Source organism: Polypterus senegalus, chromosome 3 (assembly GCF_016835505.1).
Source record: "Polypterus senegalus isolate Bchr_013 chromosome 3, ASM1683550v1, whole genome shotgun sequence".
Taxonomy (NCBI): domain Eukaryota; kingdom Metazoa; phylum Chordata; class Cladistia; order Polypteriformes; family Polypteridae; genus Polypterus; species Polypterus senegalus.
Genome location: NC_053156.1, coordinates 176,186,556 through 176,204,119, shown reverse-complemented (window position 1 = coordinate 176,204,119; position 17,564 = coordinate 176,186,556). Strand labels below are relative to the sequence as shown.

The 17,564-nt window shown below is 38.7% G+C and overlaps 1 protein-coding gene across 1 annotated transcript in view; it reads right to left on the bottom strand.

Moving 5' to 3' along the window:
• The window catches only part of capn9 (calpain 9), an 85,512-nt gene that overhangs the window by 27,267 nt on the left and 40,681 nt on the right, over nt 1–17,564 (bottom strand). The window contains exons 9-12 of the mRNA XM_039748230.1: nt 16,950–17,110; nt 12,719–12,876; nt 10,595–10,803; nt 1,016–1,052 (exon numbers count right to left, since the gene is read on the bottom strand). Of these exons, the coding sequence (XP_039604164.1) occupies nt 1,016–1,052; nt 10,595–10,803; nt 12,719–12,876; nt 16,950–17,110 (565 nt within the window). The remainder of the gene's footprint in view (nt 1–1,015; nt 1,053–10,594; nt 10,804–12,718; nt 12,877–16,949; nt 17,111–17,564) is intronic.

Here is a 17,564-nt window from a genome sequence, read left to right as displayed (position 1 = left end):
CCCCTCCGTCAGGCATAGAGAGTGAGAGAGACAGAGAAAAGCAAACAATCAAGCACCGCGCAGGAAGCATACCGTATATCATTGAGGAGTTTCATTTAATATGTAATACATGCTCTGATTGGGTAGCTTCTAAGCCATTCACCAATAGCGTCCCTTGTATGAAATCAACTGGGCAAACAAACTGAGGAAGCATGTACCATAAATTAAAAGACACATTGTCCGCAGAAATCCGTGAACCAGCGAAAAATCCATGATATATATTTAGATATGCTTACATTTAAAATCCGCGATGGAGTGAAGCTGCGAAAGTCGAAGCGCGATATAGCGAGGGATCACTGTATATATATATATATATAGGTGGACAACAGTTTAGCACCCATCACACTCATTTAATATATACAATATTTACAGTATTGTCGTGCTCAACCCAGTGCCTCCAGCACCGATCCCCCAAAGTCCAGGCCTCACAGTCCTTCGTGCCTTCCTTCTGGCCACCTCCACTCCTCTCCTCGAGCTCTGTCCTCTTCCACCCGACTCTTGCTCATGACGGAAGGGAGGTGGCACCTTAAATAGCAACCCAGATGGGCTCCAGCTGCTTCCCCGGCAATCCCCCGTGGACATGCCCCTGTGTGGCGGAAGTGCCGGCTGCGCCGGCTGTTCCCTGTCCTCTTCCCCCCAGCACTTCCGGGTGTGGTGGAAGTGCTGAGGTCCAGGGTTCTTCAGGCACCGGGGCGCCGCCTGGCGGTGGCCACGGGCCCCTACAGGGTTGGGCTTCCATGCCCTCTACCCATGGCTGCCAACACAACCAGGACGGTCGCCCCCTCATGGTCTGGAGGAGGCACAAGCCCTGCTCCAGTCCTCCTGGGCGTCCCGGCTGGGCTCCCCCCTCAGCCGCATGCCACTATATATATATATATATATATATATATATATATATATATATATATATATATATATATATATATATATATATATAATAAAATAATTTTCATGTGTAATTAAACATAAAACTTACTTCAGGAAGATCTGCACTGATTGTATTTCCCATTTCCCTGTTGAAGCAAACACAGAAAACACAAATTAGTCATCAGTTTCATTGTACCTTCTGAACAAATGCATAATCCAGAGCAGAGCGTGGCTGGAACAAGTTGTGGCATTTCTATCACAGAACCAGATAAAAGGTTTGAAAAGGGATGGTTTGAGCATTATTCATAAAGAAATCAAATGTAAGAAAATATCAAAAACTGTTCCTAATCCATTTTAAATTTCTGTTTGTCCTTCCATTTTAATAATATGATTATCCCAGTTTGATATCATGGGAGTCCCTTTGACAGGTGAGCAAAGGTGAAAATTACATGTCTTGAAAACTAGAAAGGACAAAAAGGAAAGGAAAGTGAGGAGTGGTATTCTTTCATGGGTAAGTAGATTTCTCTTTGTTCTGTTATGAGAAGTCAAACAAACTAAAAAGATTACAATAAACACTCACTCAAGGCAATTTAGGTCCCTTCTTCAGGCAAGATGTATTCAGCCAATTGCATTAATCATATTAACCTCAGCTGTTTCTTAGTGGAAACAGAACCATAAACAATATTAACTTAGAGCACAAAAACAGCTGTATGATTGTGGGGTGAGAAGGGCTCACTAGATTTGTTATAGATTGGCTTACTTTTGTGTACTCTAAGTTTAAAACACTTGTACACACGTAGGACCCATGCATAAAAACACTTAAACACCAATTATCAGTGATGTCAGCAGAACCTATCATTCCTCAGTACTCCAGATGACTCACTAGCTCTGGTTTGAGTAGACCTGACAACCAGATTTCATTCACCTCATGCAATAATGAATAAGCTGATCAGGTTTAATGTACATTCACAGCACTATTTACAAGCCATCACGAGTCAAGCACTGAACAGCAGATCAACCAACTCAAAGGAATAGGTAAGTGCATGAAGATTATCTGTATATCCAATAAAAGAGGATCAAGACAACATCAGCAGCTACCAAGGAAAGGGTGATGGTATAAATGAATATCACTGAAAGAGTAAATGCATAAAGCAGTTAATCATTGAAATCTGTGTAAACTTCACGTGGTAAATTATTAAATTGATGATATTACCTAATGTGAAACTTTATGTGCCCTAAAATAAGCACTGTATTCTGTTTTTGCAATGTTAATGATATTCAACAGGTGTAAGACCCTTGGCATTAAGTGTTCAGCATATGCAGAGATGTTCTAGTCATTACTGTAATAGATGAACACTATCCTGCCTACAGTGAACACTGACCTGCAATTATACCAAAAGAGACCAAAGATTATTTACATTCATGTACAAATTTGTAAAATAAGACTTGGAACATCACTCACTCTTTGAACGGTAGCTTACCCTGCTCAAACTTGACACCCTGGATATTTGGCTTTAGCATTTGTAAATATATGTGTTGCACCTCATATTATCTTAAAAATGGAAAAGAGCATACTTTGATATTTGTATAGAGTATGTTCACTTTGCTGTATAAAGATTTTCTGTTCATATTAATGTAATGATACTAGGGGGCTCCGTCCCCCTGCTCGCTTCGCTAGCCATCCCCTCGGTTTGGTCCTGTGGAAATACAATTTAAAGTGTTTTTTTTTCATGGGAATTGTTACATATGTATTATGTTCACTTTTGATAATGCAAGAAATTAAACTTGTCGTACCTATAATTGTTGAGGGAACAGAGATTCTCATAGCGTATGGCCCATTATTGTGTAAATCAACATTTTGTGCATTGAATGATGCTAACGCGAAATGATTATTGTAGACGCGTATATTTTGCCTGCAGTGTTTGTTGATTTCATTTTCACCAAACAAATCTTTTAATTCTTGTGGAAACGCCTCTTCATTGGGAAGCAGCAGTACTTTTCCTTGATTGCAACACTAAGTAGACGATCTACAAGTCTCTGACTTAAAATTTAATGCCTTACAATATCTACATGCTTCCGACATATCACCTATGTTCATATATTCAATCTCTTTTTGCTGTTCCGTTATTTCGCCTAGTAATAATTTCCATTTGCGCAAATGTGATCTGTACTGTCTGGTTGTTGAAACTTGAATTTTAGTACTGTCATATTTTTGAACCTGCCTTGCGTGTGTATTGCGCTAAGGTTTTTTGTGAGTCTTTCGAATTCCACTGCTGTTGTAATCTGTAACTTGCTCTGCATGTGTATAGTACCAATGTTTTTGAACGTCTTTATGAAGTTCCACTGTGTCTTTTACCCTTTGTCTTTTATTTCTGACCCCGTTTGGACTTGCAAGGTTTTCAATTCCACTTGTTCTGGGATGATTATTACTTTCCTTGCCTAGGTCACCGTCTCAAGGGAACATGCTTCCAATGGATGTCAGTATGACGTGACTTGACCGTGTTGCGGGAAGTGAAAGTGTCTCTGCCTCTCTGAAGTGTCTCTCTGTCACTCTTCAGAACATCATGTCTCGTCTCAAGATTTTTTTTTATAACAGAGAAATATGAATATTAGGACTACAAATTGCTGTTATTGGCTACGCGGCAAAGCATACACAGTAACCAAGTTTGTTAATGTGTGTTGGGAGTATGTTGCATTATTGATTACTATACAGAGCTCATTTATTAAAAATATGTGATAATTGTACCCTTTATAACAGTGGTTCTCAACTGGTCTGGCTTTGAGATCCACCATCACCCCTTAATGACAAGCCACAACCCAAAATTATCAACTTCTCAAATTTGTTAAATGAAAAGATGGTGCAGTCTGAACCTGAGATAGTAGAATAGAATATCACAGTATGCCAACACAAAAAACCTGATAAACCTAATAATAAACCAAAATGACCAGCAAGTGGTGATGCCAGAGAGGGAAATATTCCCTTTTACACTCAATTAGCTGCATTTTAATTAAAACCAAAACTTTTCAGTACTACTGTTAAAACCTCTTCAGTAACTATTTTAATAGACTCAACAATGCTTTCATGCACAAATATGAAATAAAAAAGTGCAACTACTGAGAAGTATTTACAAAAAAACTCAAATTATGTAGTTTTACCAGAGAATCCTCACTCATTGAATCTATGACAATCAACACTGCATTATGGAAAAAAATCAGTTTCTTCATTAGCAGTGTTTTCTTTAACAAAAAGAAATAAATTAAACAAAGAGTGAAGTTTAAAAGGATTCAAGTATACTAAATAAAATTTTCTTTTGATTACCTTATCAGTATGTAAATGGTGAAAACATTGTGCCTTGAAGAAAATTAAGCAACACTCACTTCAAACTTAGGTGTAACACTGACATTATAGACCTGAGTTTGGAGGAATTAATGGGAGAACTGGGCCTGTTTTTTGCTCCTGACAAGAGTCTCAAAGTCTGGAGTTACAGTAGACAAAGCAACTCTGAGGTCATGCTCAATGTCCAGTCTGTTTCTGTGTTTTGTCTTCATCTGAACCAGAGCTGAGTATCCACACTCACAGAGATAGGTAGTGCTGAATGGTAGCAGAAATTTTACTGCTAGAGTGGCAAGACAAGGATACTCGCTCATCACAGTGCTGCACCAGAACTGGGAGAGGTTCTACCTCCATGAATCTCTTTTTTAGCGTGCAGTCACATGATAGCTCCACCAGCTGACTCTCTTCATTGCTTGGCAATGTGATGCTTTCCATGTTGATTCCAAATGGGTTGCGTATCCAGTCATCATCCCCCTGTTTCTCTGGAAAGTAGTCATGAAACCGCTCAAGAGGTTTATTCAGATGTGTCGTAATCGTTTTCCTCATTACATTTTTTCCTGCCGCTTCCAGTTGCTGTCCCTCATGACAGACATTGGGGAACATGTCGAGTCGGTTTTTAGAAACATGACATGCCCACAAGAAGATCTTTTTTTTGAAAGCATTGAATTTGTCAAACTGTTCAAAAATGTTGTGCCCCCTCCCCTGCACAGACACATTTAATGTGTTTAATTGTTCAAACACATCAGCGAGGTAAGCAACGTGTGTGAGCAACACACTGTTGCCTAAATAGGCCTGCAATAGGCAAATTGTTCTGGGCAAGAAAAGCTGTGATTTCAGCTCATAGTTCATAAAAACAGGACAGTACCTTTCCCCTCAAAAGCCAACGTACCTCGGCATGATACAACACCTGTACGTGATCGCTACAAAGATCTTGGCATGGTTTCTGAAAACACTGGGTGTTCTTTGCACTCCGTTTAATGTAGTTTACCACTTTGTTGACATCTTTTAATGTTTCATGAAGCACTGGTATCATATCCTTTGCTGCCATGGCCTCCCAATGTAAAAAACAATGGTTCCAAGTTGCATTCGGAGCTTTCCCAAGTATTCTCTTCACAACCCCCGAGCTTTTTCCTGTCATGGAGGCAGCACCATCAGTTGTGATACTAAGGCACGTGTCCCAGCTTAGGCTCACTGAACACAAATACAAGTCCACAGAGCTGAAAATGTCCTCTGCAGTCGTAGTAGTAGGTAGCTCTCTTGTGCAGAGAAATTCATCCTGTAAGACCCCGTCCCACACATCTCACGTAAACAAGTAAAACTGTTTGTTATGTCTGTGGATTCGTTCATTTGTAAGGCAAAATGACCACTTGCCTTAATGCAAGCTGTGGTCTGTTGTTTGATGTCATCCGACATGTCTTCAATTTGCTTACTAATAGTGTCATTTGACAGAGGTATAGTTTTTAGTTTAGCCACAGCGGATTGATCCAGCACCTCTCTGACCATGTCCATGGCTGCAGGTAAGATGAGGTCCTTTGCAATGGTGTGGGGCTTCTTTAACTTTGCAATACGATGTGCCACCAGGTAAGATGCACAGAGTGCCTGTTCTTGCTTCGAGCATGAAGAAGTAAGACACTTTTGTGATGTCTTCAGGTTTTGAAGTCATCTTCTGAAGTACTCAACAGGTTTATCTTTGAGATAATGGTGTTTTGTTTCCAAATGCCGCTTCAGTTTTGACAGCTTCATGCCAACACCTTGCTACACAAAACACACTGAGGTTTTTGTCCTCTTTTGTCGTCAATATAAGAAAATCGTACCTGCATTTCGCCATACTCAATTAGCATATATAAACTTTAACTATAAAGTTTGCGGGTGTTTTTCTAAGGTGTGAAACGGCAGTTGTCAACTTGCATTACCGGGAATTACCCCACCTACTCCATTTATTTTTTTCTTAACATTTTTTTGCCCAGGCAAAGGCCTACAACCCACTGAAAATGGGTTTGTGACCCACTTTTGGGTCACGACCCACCAGTTGAGAATCATTGCTTTATAACATAAAGGGAATATATTGGTTCAGACAAGGGAGGTTTTTATTAACATGCTATAATTATATGGGGAAGCAACAAAAGGATACGATGAAAGGGGTTCATACAATATTAGCATTTGATAAGGTACCCCATGAGAGGCTGGGCATCAAACTAAAAGAACTGTGAGTTTACGGCATAGGGCGTAAATAGGTGCAGAATTGACTTAAACACAGGAAGTAGAGGGTTATGGTGCCTTACGGTTGAGGAACCTTATCTGAAATGATGTTAAGAGTGGTGTCCCTCAGGACTCAGTGTTAAGGTCACTGCTGTTTTTGATATATAAATATAAATATGAAGCTGGTTAGATTTGCAGATATTACAAAGCTAAGTGGATTGGCAGATAATCTAGAATCCATTGAATCATTACAAAGGAACTTGACAACATACAGGCTTAGGCAGATTTGCGACAGATGAAATTTAATCTAAGTAAATGTAAAGTATTATACATAGGAAGGAAAAAGTTATGTTTTCATACACAATGGGAAGTCTGAAAATCAAACGCACTCCTTATGAGAAGAATTTAGGAATCGCAGTAGACTCAACACTATCAGCTTCCATGCCGTGTTCAGAACCCATTGAGAAGGCTAACATAGTGTTAGGTTATATAGCACAATGTGTGGAGTACAAGTCAAAGGAGCAGGACTTTAGGGACCTTCAAAGCTTTACTTAATGTTATTTTGGAAGAATTAAGTGGATAGGACTAGAGAGCTTTGCTGGCCTGAAGGGCCTGTTCTCGTCTTGTTCTAATGTTCTCTCTGAGAATACACTCATTCTGGAACAGTTAACAACATGAATCAAAATACTGCCATCAGAAAGGACAGAATTGTGGTGATACTATGGTCCAAATGAAAATTTAAAAGCACAGTCAGAAGTAATCATAAAAATAAATTAACTCAATGGATTCCTTGAGGTAAAACAAAACCAAATGAGGCAAAAGTTCATAAAAAGAACCCTCAGAAGAAATGCAATTAATATTCAGAAGAGTTAACACTTTATTCAAAAATGTATGTGCAAGCACTTTATCAAGATTGTTTATCTGCACAATGACCTAAATCTCAAAATGCAAAACTTGCACAAAATACTAACATTTATAAATCAAAATTCACAGCAAAATACCACAATTGTTGCTGTATACATGAAACATCTGTGAGTAAAAGTTTATCTTCCTTGAAAAAAGATTCACAATTCAGTTATTATACAGTACTGTGAATTTGAATTTGTTCTTTAACTTTGAACATTAGCTACTAATTACACATCTAGTGAGCCAAGAGAACATCTAGCCAACAAAATTCACTGATTCTATGCATATAGCCAATGTCAGTAAACAAATGTTTTTGTGCAGAACCTTTTGTAGATAATACAGTCTCATATAGACAATTTAATAGAATTTGAAGTGTTTAAGCAGACAGTGAACAGAGCAGTCACAAATTTACATGAGCTATATATATTCAATCAGAAATGTATAGTAATGCCATATAATTGCCTGATTTAAACAATATGAAAGATTCAGCAAAGTGAAAAGTTCACCTTTGTTTGTTTTGTCTTGGTAAATAGTATGAAAGGTAGCTTCCAACCCCTAATTTGCTCAAGTTTTGAAGCAGGATATTTACATTCTTATGCCAAGTTGTGGCTAGACAACCTCCCTCTATGCTGACTGTGGCCGCTAACTAAATGTAGCTCAACTAACCACATTTCACAGCACTGGTCCTGATCAAAGCAAAAGCTGCCAACGCATGCCTGAGAAAAACATCATTTTTGCAAGAAGTTCTAGTGCAAGTAAATAGGCTGACACACATCTTCTGTGCTGTAAAATATATAGGGGAGAACTTTATAAAGTAAAACAATAAATCCAACGTAAGAAATTCTGCCAAGGCTTCTTTTGTGATATCAAAAAAGAACTGATCCAGACTTAAAGAAATCTAAGTGTCTCATCAAATAAATGATTTGTTTAGCCAAGCCCATTTTTACATGAAATTAAAGAAAGAAAATAGTTTATTTAGTCACATTTATTTAAAGAATTTACTAAATATCATTAAAATACAAATCACATAGACTAAGTGTCAATCAAGATCTTCATTCATTCATTTCCCACACTTTTCATGCATAGCTGTGACATGCTTATTGCTGCTGCCTTATTACTGTAGAGTCCTGGATTGCTTCTTGTTCATTGTGTGTGTGTGTGTGTTGTATTTATAGGTTCTCCTTATTTACTTAAGCTTTCCTCTCATATTTTAAAATATTGTGTGCTAAGAAAACTGTAAGCTGAAAAATTCATCAGAATGACTAAATGTCTACGTCTGTGTGTGCGTGATTGGGCACTCTGATGGACTATTGACGCATCTAGGAAAGGTTCTTTCCTCACACCCAATGCTGGCACAATAGACTTCAGCCCTTGCACACCTGAAATGTATTAGATGCCTTCAAAAATGGAGGTATTTAAACTCTGAGATGCTTTCTGCATTACTAAATTGTAAGGTGTTAAAGACATTACTAAATTTTAAAGTTGGAGTTTTATCAGTGAAGGTGTGAAATATCCAACTATGAAGTCTTACAGAATGTGCAAACAAAATAAAATGTTACATGCTTAAGTAAATTGATTTCTGACACCCAAGTTTTCACCACGGTGGCGCAGTGGTAGCGCTGCTGCCTCGCAGTTAGGAGACCCGGGTTCACTTCCCGGGTCCTCCCTGCGTGGAGTTTGCATGTTTTCCCCGTGTCATGCGTGGGTTTCCTCCCACAGTCCAAAGACATGCAGGTTAGGTGCATTGGTGATCCTAAATTGTCCCTAGGGTGTGTGTGTGTGTCCTGCGGTGGGTTGGCACCCTGCCCAGGATTGGTTCCTGCCTTGTGCCCTGTGTTGGCTGGGATTGGCTCCAGCAGACCCCCGTGACCCTGTATTCAGATTCAGCAGGCTAGAAAATGGATGGATGGATGGAAGTTTTCACCTCAGATTTTAAAAAGCAACTTCTGTTGCATTTTATTTTAGAATAGTGCCACCTCATGATACTATCCTGATTCCAAAGACATAGGAGCTAGGTAACACAATACACAAATAAGGGATTTATTATGCATTCTTCCTTCCACCACGTGACAGTTGCACTTCAAAACCTGTTTGTCTCTGATTTCTATGCATAAGGGTTTAAACCCATCTGGACATGACCACATTGCAATAAATTTTACAGTTTTCACTTCATTTTTGTCCAGTTCATACATTTCCTTGGTATTTGATTTGGTAAATTTACTGTTATGTAATATTTTCTTGTGATTTTGTTAGTTTCTTTGTAAATTGTCTTCATACTGAATGTTAGGTTCCTTATATTAAAAAAAGAAATCATGAAATGGCAAAAAACATAAATTATAAAAGGCTAATGTGGTTAGATCTCTGCCTTCCAGCTCTTTAGGTCTTTATTCCATTCCTGGTTTAGGCACTGGCATAGTGTTTACACATTCTCCCTATGTCTACATGGCATACTCTGGGTACTCTGGTTCACTCTTTCATCCCAAATACAATCGGGTTAGGCCAGGGGTCCTCAATCCCAGTCCTGGAGAGCCACAGTGGCTGCAGGTTTTTGTTCTGACCTGGTTGCTTAATTAGAAAGCAATTCTTGCCAATAAAGCACTAACAAGCTATGAAATTAAATTAACTCTGCTATGTCAGGTCATTCTCATATCCTAGATTTTCTTTCCCTTTCTATCATGCAAATGATTTGAAGGCTAAAATGGACGAGTAATTCTCAGTCCTTCACTTTTTTCTCTTCATTTTTCTTCCAAGCATTTAATTAAACCCAATAGTGCAGATAAATACACACAGGTGTAAATGTAAATAAGCTAAATGGAGAAATGCTGCTCTCTCTTATCATTTGCATGTTATTTATAATAAGGAGCAATTAAAATAGCTGTTTAAGTCAAAATTAAGCAATAAGGGCTCAAAATCACTAAAGTGAAGCAGAAGTGTTACTTTAGCAATAAGTGCTTTTTATTAAGCAACTGGGTTGGAGCAAAAACCTGCAGCCACTGCGGCTCTCCAGGACCGTGATTGAGGACCCCTGGGTTAGGCCAATGGATAATTCTAAATTGGTCCTTCATGACTGGATGTGGGTAAATATTATGGTGTGCCTTGTGAAGGATTAGAATCTACTCTAGGACTGGTTTTTGCTTTGCGCTGAGTGCTACCATTATAAATGTAAATGATATGATACCTTATAGAACTAAACAACCTCATGAACATCGGCAAAGCTATAATTACATGGAGAAAAATGACTATACTCACAAAGATTCTGTTTTCTTTTCTGAAAAGATTCTCAGGAGGAAATCTGCTTCTTTGTGTGGCTCAAAGGTGGTGGGAACCACAATGTAGTCTCCAGGAGGCAATCGAAAACGTTGGGAAAGTTCTCTTAAATTAATGTATGTATTGCTTCGAGCTTTGGAAGGATTGTACCGGAAAAAATCTTTTGTAAGATGGTCTTCATGTTTACTGGCCTATTAGAAAAATCACAAAAGAATCCACAATTGTTAGTTTGCAAATTTTTAGTCCACAGCATTCCTTCGCAACATCAGGCCAGTTATATTGTGCTATGTTGCCATTTGTCTTACTAGTGGTGCGAATGTGCGATTTAGGTTACTCAAACTGAAAAAAGCATCCATACAAAGTATGATACAGGCCAGAACATTTTTATGTTGGCCCCATGTTCATTAGTGACCCTTTGATGGATTAGTGCTCTGCTCAGGGATGCTTTTTCCCGGAGGCTGCTAGTACAGCCTCCAGTACTCCACAATCCCAAAATTGGATTGGCCGAGTTTTAGAATGTAATACAGTATAATGAACATTCTTGCACTGAAGGTAACACAGTAGATAATGTTTCCATCATACACCACCAATATTGGAATATTCAATGTGGAGTTTGCATGTTTTCCTCATGACATTGTGGATTACTCAGGGTATTGTGGTTTTTTGCCACATTGCAAAGACAGGCATGTTATATTAACTGATTACACTAAACAGGCATGAGTGAATGCACATATGCCATGCAATATTTTTCATGATTTTCTCTATAATTTTATGATTTTGTTTCAGGGTCATTGCTCTTCTGCCACAGTTTAAAAGACTTGGAGGTCAGTTTGGTGTGTTGATATGTCCTGTGGCAGACTGATATTTTTAAACAGCAATCACAATGGGGATTTACATTATTTTATTGTTTTTAGGGCCCACTCAGGCACACGCATCACAAATGACCAAGCTACACTTGCATTAAGCTTAATATACTGTACGTGCTACTTCAGGAAATTTTAGGAAATCCATGTGGACACATGGAGAGCATGCAATCTCCATATACATAGAAAATAACGCAGGGATCCAAACCTAGTAGCTTAACCCTCTGTGGTACATAAACATATGTTGATGTTATGCAATAATGTAGGGTCAGTAATTTTTGTATGATTTGCCATTACTTTAAATCATGTCTACCTTTACCCTTTCTATTTAATGTAGTTTGTATCTTTATTGACAAAGCTGAACCAAAAAATATTTTATTATTTTTTTAAATATTTTTATGCTAAACAAATACTAAAACACTGATTAAACAAATCAGTTAACTACAACATTTGTTTTTTAAATTATGGTGACATTGAAAAAAAAGTTTGTTATTTAATCTGCTTTATTGACTAGTATTAGGTGCTAGTGGTAGTAATGAATCTGTAGTGCCACCTAGTGATATGACTGCAAATGAGATATATCTGTACTTGAGAAATGGAAGGAACAGGGAGTTGTTCTGAAAGTGAAAAGGACACTGTATTATAATATGCAGTTTAGGAAAATGGATGGATACCACAAAATGTTAGTCACTGGGGTACCCTGTCATTATATGGTGTTCTAATTCCAATAATACAATGGATAATTAATTTATATGTAATTCTTAAAGTGCCAGCAGTACTCAGTGAAATTGTTGACTGTGTTTTTCACCAGGCAGAAATGACATATGAACATCACGAGTTACAGCTTATTTAGGAAGGCTGTGGAGATTTCTACTCAAGCTTTAAAATTTCTTCAGAATTATGTGGTATATATATATATTTTTAATTTTTTAATTCTTTACTTATAGGGCAAGGCAACATTTGATATATGAACATTTTAATGTGCCTTACATTTTTGCCCTGAAGTTCTCACCTAATTGCCCTCCCGTGTTCTCTTGTTCTTTCCTTTCTCAAAAACGTAGTCCAGCTTCAGATGATAATACTTTTGAACATTTAACATTTCGTATGATGGACAATTTATGGACAGATTTAGTAAAAAAATGTTGTTGTGTCTTGATTGATTTTTTAACACAGGCAACTGGTGATGATTCTGGCATCACCAGTTAGAAAATAATGATACCTGAAGATCGAGCTCTGACCATACCTCATAAATTGCAAAGCCAACTGTTTGTAGATCTTGTCCTAGCTTTCGGAGCTTGCGCCTGTTCTTTTGCAGTAGGGCTATGATGAATGTACTCTGGTCATGATCATCATCCTTCTCCAGCAATGACACCTTAAATTGGGGATTTGTCCAGAATGTGTCTAAGAAAGATGAAAAATAAGCAAAACTGACCATTGCATGCTTGAGATTGTGCAAATATACAGTATACAAGTCTATTTGTGTTTTATATTGTGCCATTCATGATGACCTCATCTCAAGTGCAGCAAATATGGACTTTTTCCTCATTATGCAGTTAGATCAGCATTACATTTAAAATTATAATTCAGACTTTTGGAAGTCTAATACGTATCTTCACCTTCAAGCACTCTTAGTAAAACAGGTTTTATATTTTATTGATACATCGGTGCATCAGGTTTGTGCAATTATTTACCAAATGGCCTTGTCTTAAATTCTGAATTTCTCCCAATCTTTTAGGGTTTAACCATAAATAGCTAGTATAAAGTAAGCTTAACTGGCAGCAACTGTTTGCTTAGACCTTGACCTCTGAATCTTTACCTCAGTTTATAGTATTATACAGTAAGATCTACCACAAAACTTGAGTGTCTGGAACACGTAATAGTTTTGCTTATTGCTTTCTGTTTTTGTTTTTTGTGTTCTATTAACTTTTGTTTCCATTTGGTAGTATTTGTATTGTTATTTTGGTGATGTCATTGCAATGCAATTTTACATATATTTTATTTGCATTATGTTTGCCGTTATTTTATGGCTGTGGTTAATTGGATGCTGCATGGTTTCTAGGTGCAGGATGGTACATTCCATGTGACATGTGACACCATGGCAGTATGTTATAAAAGATGGCTGCTCACATAAAAACACTGATTGAACTTTATTCATTTTAAATTAGAGGCTCTTCAATGTATGTTTCAAACAAATTAGGGAAAAAGTGAAAAAAACATTATTGTCAAACTAGCCATGTGCTCCCAACTACGTTGCGCATGTTAAAGTTGTCTGTGAAGGGCTCCCTGTTTAAATGCGGCTGCCAGTCGTGAACTGGGCCCTTCGTCGCACAGCATTATGATTTTTTATAAGGGAAACAAAATTACAGAAGAAAACCATTGGATATTGATTCGATAGGAACGGCGCACTTGGAATCACTATCCGAATCGCAATTATGTGGTGGTGTAGGAGCATTTCTGTTTCTGTCCGTTCACAGTCCATCTCGTTTTCACGATGCTATCGTTTCCTCTCACGATGTCTTCTCAACCTTTCTCTAATCTCGCAGGTTGATTTGTGGCAATCCAAAGAGTAAGGCAATATACACTGAGCAATGGTTATAAAAGGGGGACACATAGGTATCCAGGCTCTTTAAAGCATAAATAGGGATCACTTCACTGACATGTGATCAAGCCACGGTACAACGGTGAGACACGCAGCACTTGCCGGCTACAATGTAACAATAATAATTTCCGGAATGTGCAGTTACGTTGTCATTCATTTTACCCACTGTCATTCTTTCATTCATATGTTACGTAGGCACGTACCTTTTATCTTCAGCAATCTCATTCTCTAACCAGGCCTCAGGAGCTAACCAGCGTAACACTGTCCACTACCCCTTTCGTTATTCTGGCACATTGTTGACATCTGTGAGTAACAACAACGTACTAAACTGGAAGGTGGTCTACACATGCATGGAATTCGTGGACAAACAAAGATCAAGATCTAAACAAATATCCATCCATCCATTTTCTAACCCGCTGAATCCGAATACAGGGTCACGGGGGTCTGCTGGAGCCAATCCCAGCCAACACAGGGCACAAGGCAGGAACCAATCCTGGGCAGGGTGCCAACCCACCGCAGGACACACACAAACACACCCACACACCAAGCACACACTAGGGCCAATTTAGAATCGCCAATCCACCTAACCTGCATGTCTTTGGATTGTGGGAGGAAACCGGAGTGCTCGGAGGAAACCCACGCAGACACGGGGAGAACATGCAAACTCCACGCAGGGAGGACCCGGGAAGCGAACTCGGGTCTCCTAACTGCGAGGCAGCAGCGCTACCACTGCGCCACCGTGCCGCCCTCTAAACGAATATCTCTTTAGTTAATTTAAAGCACAACAATTTGTTTAGTTTGAATGTCTGTGTTTTGAGGTGTGACTGGAGTACTACAGTCTTCAGTAGTATAAGCCTGGAGGAGATTCTTAATGCAATGCTTATGTTTTAGCTGTCTCTCTACTGCCATCTAATGCTTCTTCTTCTAATTCATTCATGGACAAACAAAGATCAAGATCCAAATAAGGATTATATATAAAGATGAATACATTTACTGATTATAAAAAATAATAATTTAAACTATAGTACACATAAAAAGCCACATACCCATACATAAGCAAAAAAAAAATCTGAAATTTTTATGCAGTTTTTCTCATTACTTGAAAGCCATTTCTAACTCCCAATTTTTGTATTTCAATACAAAAGCTCATAATGGCATAACATTTCCACTCTAAAAAAATGTTAAGTATGGAAACCTGTTGAAATGTAGAGGGCTGGCTGGTGATGTCAGGGTTCTTTCAGTCCAAGAGATATAAATGCCAGACGATAAATAATAGTAGGAGGAGAAAAAAATAAAAATATGTAAAGGGGGATTGAGGTTGTTAATGTAATAATGGAACAGTGTCAATAAAAACAAAATAAAGTGCTGCTGTTATTTGTGTGGGGGAATTTGGTGAAGGAGTCTCTGGTTATGAGACCCTATGGAGAGGACTGGGATGCCGCTACAAACTGTTATACAAGTTGTTGGTAAAGGGTGGTAAGTGATGCAGATCAAAGACCAAAAATAACACAGTTTGTAGTCTGAATATGGCTTCCTTCCTCAGTCATCCAGATATTCAGACACTTAGGTTTTACAAGAACACTTACAGCATTCCCACTCGTCATATAATTTCATTTGAAATGCCATGTACTACAGTCTGATCCAACAACAGAGAAAGATATCAGGTCTTATGTATAAGGTCAACAAATAAAGAGCAAATTTTTTTTCTGACAGCAAAATTTGCAATCTACATCTCTGTGTCTGGTTTAGACTTTTGCATTTTGCAGGGGGAAAAAATCAGTTGAACATAGTTTACATTCATTGTTTTAAATAATGAATTCAAATATGATTCAAACAAAAGGATGTAAAGATTCATCTCCTTTAACCATTCCTTATGTAATAACTAATCCTCCTTTACTCCTCACGTGTACTTTAATGTATACAGTATATTATGTATCAAGAGGTCATCTAAACTGGACAAAGTCATAGGCAGCTGAAAGGCTTATTCATTCTTGTGTATTGGGAAGGTCATGTGTCAGTACTCATTGGCTAGTATTCATTGGTTAATTTGGAGTCTACAGAAGAGTGTAGGATAAGAACATGCATCCTGGCCAGGGAGCAGCACGGTTTATTACCTGGACAGAGGCCCAAGAGGAATGTTGGCCGAATTGGCCGACTGGGTGGAAAGATAACTCTGTGCCCAGCCAGTATAAAATAATGGATGGACCAGCGGAAGCCAGAAGTTGGGAGTGGTTCCATCTCACATGCACTAGGTGGCAGTGGTCCTTGTATGAGAACCCAGTCGGGACACCAATAGGGGTGCTAGGGAAATGGCGTCTGGAAGTGTAGCCATGTAGGGGTCCCTTATTATCGGTAGAGGGCATTGTCGGGGAGAACCACCCTATTTTGTCCATTGGTCAGAAGTGTTTTCTAGAGAAGACAGAACAGCATGGGAAGCATTCCTGTGTCGGGCATAAAAGGAAGCTTCCTGCCAAACATGGATCAGTCAGAGTCAGGAGGCAGCAGGCAAAACTCAGTGGAGGTAGTGAAGGAGGAAGAATTGTGTGCTTATTGTGTCAAAGAGGAGATTTGTAAAGGTGCTTGTGAGAAGAATAAAAACCCTTTACTTTATTCTAAAAATGTGTAGAACTTTACTGTGTCTGTGGTTTGGGGCTCTCTGGAGCCCCCTTATGATTAAAGGAGAATTATGGAGGCAGAGTGCCATCCTAGTGTGCAGCCCTTCAGCTCTCCTGTCTGTTGATTAATAAACTGCCTAAACTGTTACAAATTCATAACATTATCTCAGATACTTAAAAATGAGTAATCTACATTAGATAAGTAAACTAGCACTGTCCCTGAGATGCTGACACAACATTGACTGCCATATCTGACATACCAATGTAGTTTCGGCAGCCACCTGCTGTAGAGCCTCTGATCCAGCTTCCGTTAAAGACAGTTACTTCCCATTTATGAGGTGTGTCATCATCCAGGGAGTCTGCAGTAAGGTTACAAATCTCAATCTTGTCGTAATTTGCTTTAAAATCTTCAAACTCCATCCTGAAAACATACAAAGAAGACTGATAGGTTTGTCTTGGCGATATACTCACACATATTTCTGAAAGAATTCTAGCAGCACCTGTATTACTGGGTAATTTCTGTTATTATCATTTCATAAACTAAATGAATAAACTAATGTTAAAAATATTTTAAAAACAGATATGATATTGGGGCGGCATGGTGGTGCTTCCACCTTGCAGTTAGGAGACCCGGGTTCACTCCCCGGGTCCTCCCTACATGGAGTTTGCATGTTCTCCCTGTGTCTGCGTGGGGTACTCCGGTTTCCTAACACAGTCCAAAGACATGCAAGTTAGGTGCATTGATGATTCTAAATTGTGCTTGGTGTGTGTGTGTGCCCTGCGGTGGGCTGGTGCCCTACCCAGGGTTTGTTTCCTGCCTTGTGCCCTGTGTTGGCTGGGATTGGCTCCAGCAGACCCATGTGACCCAGTAGTTT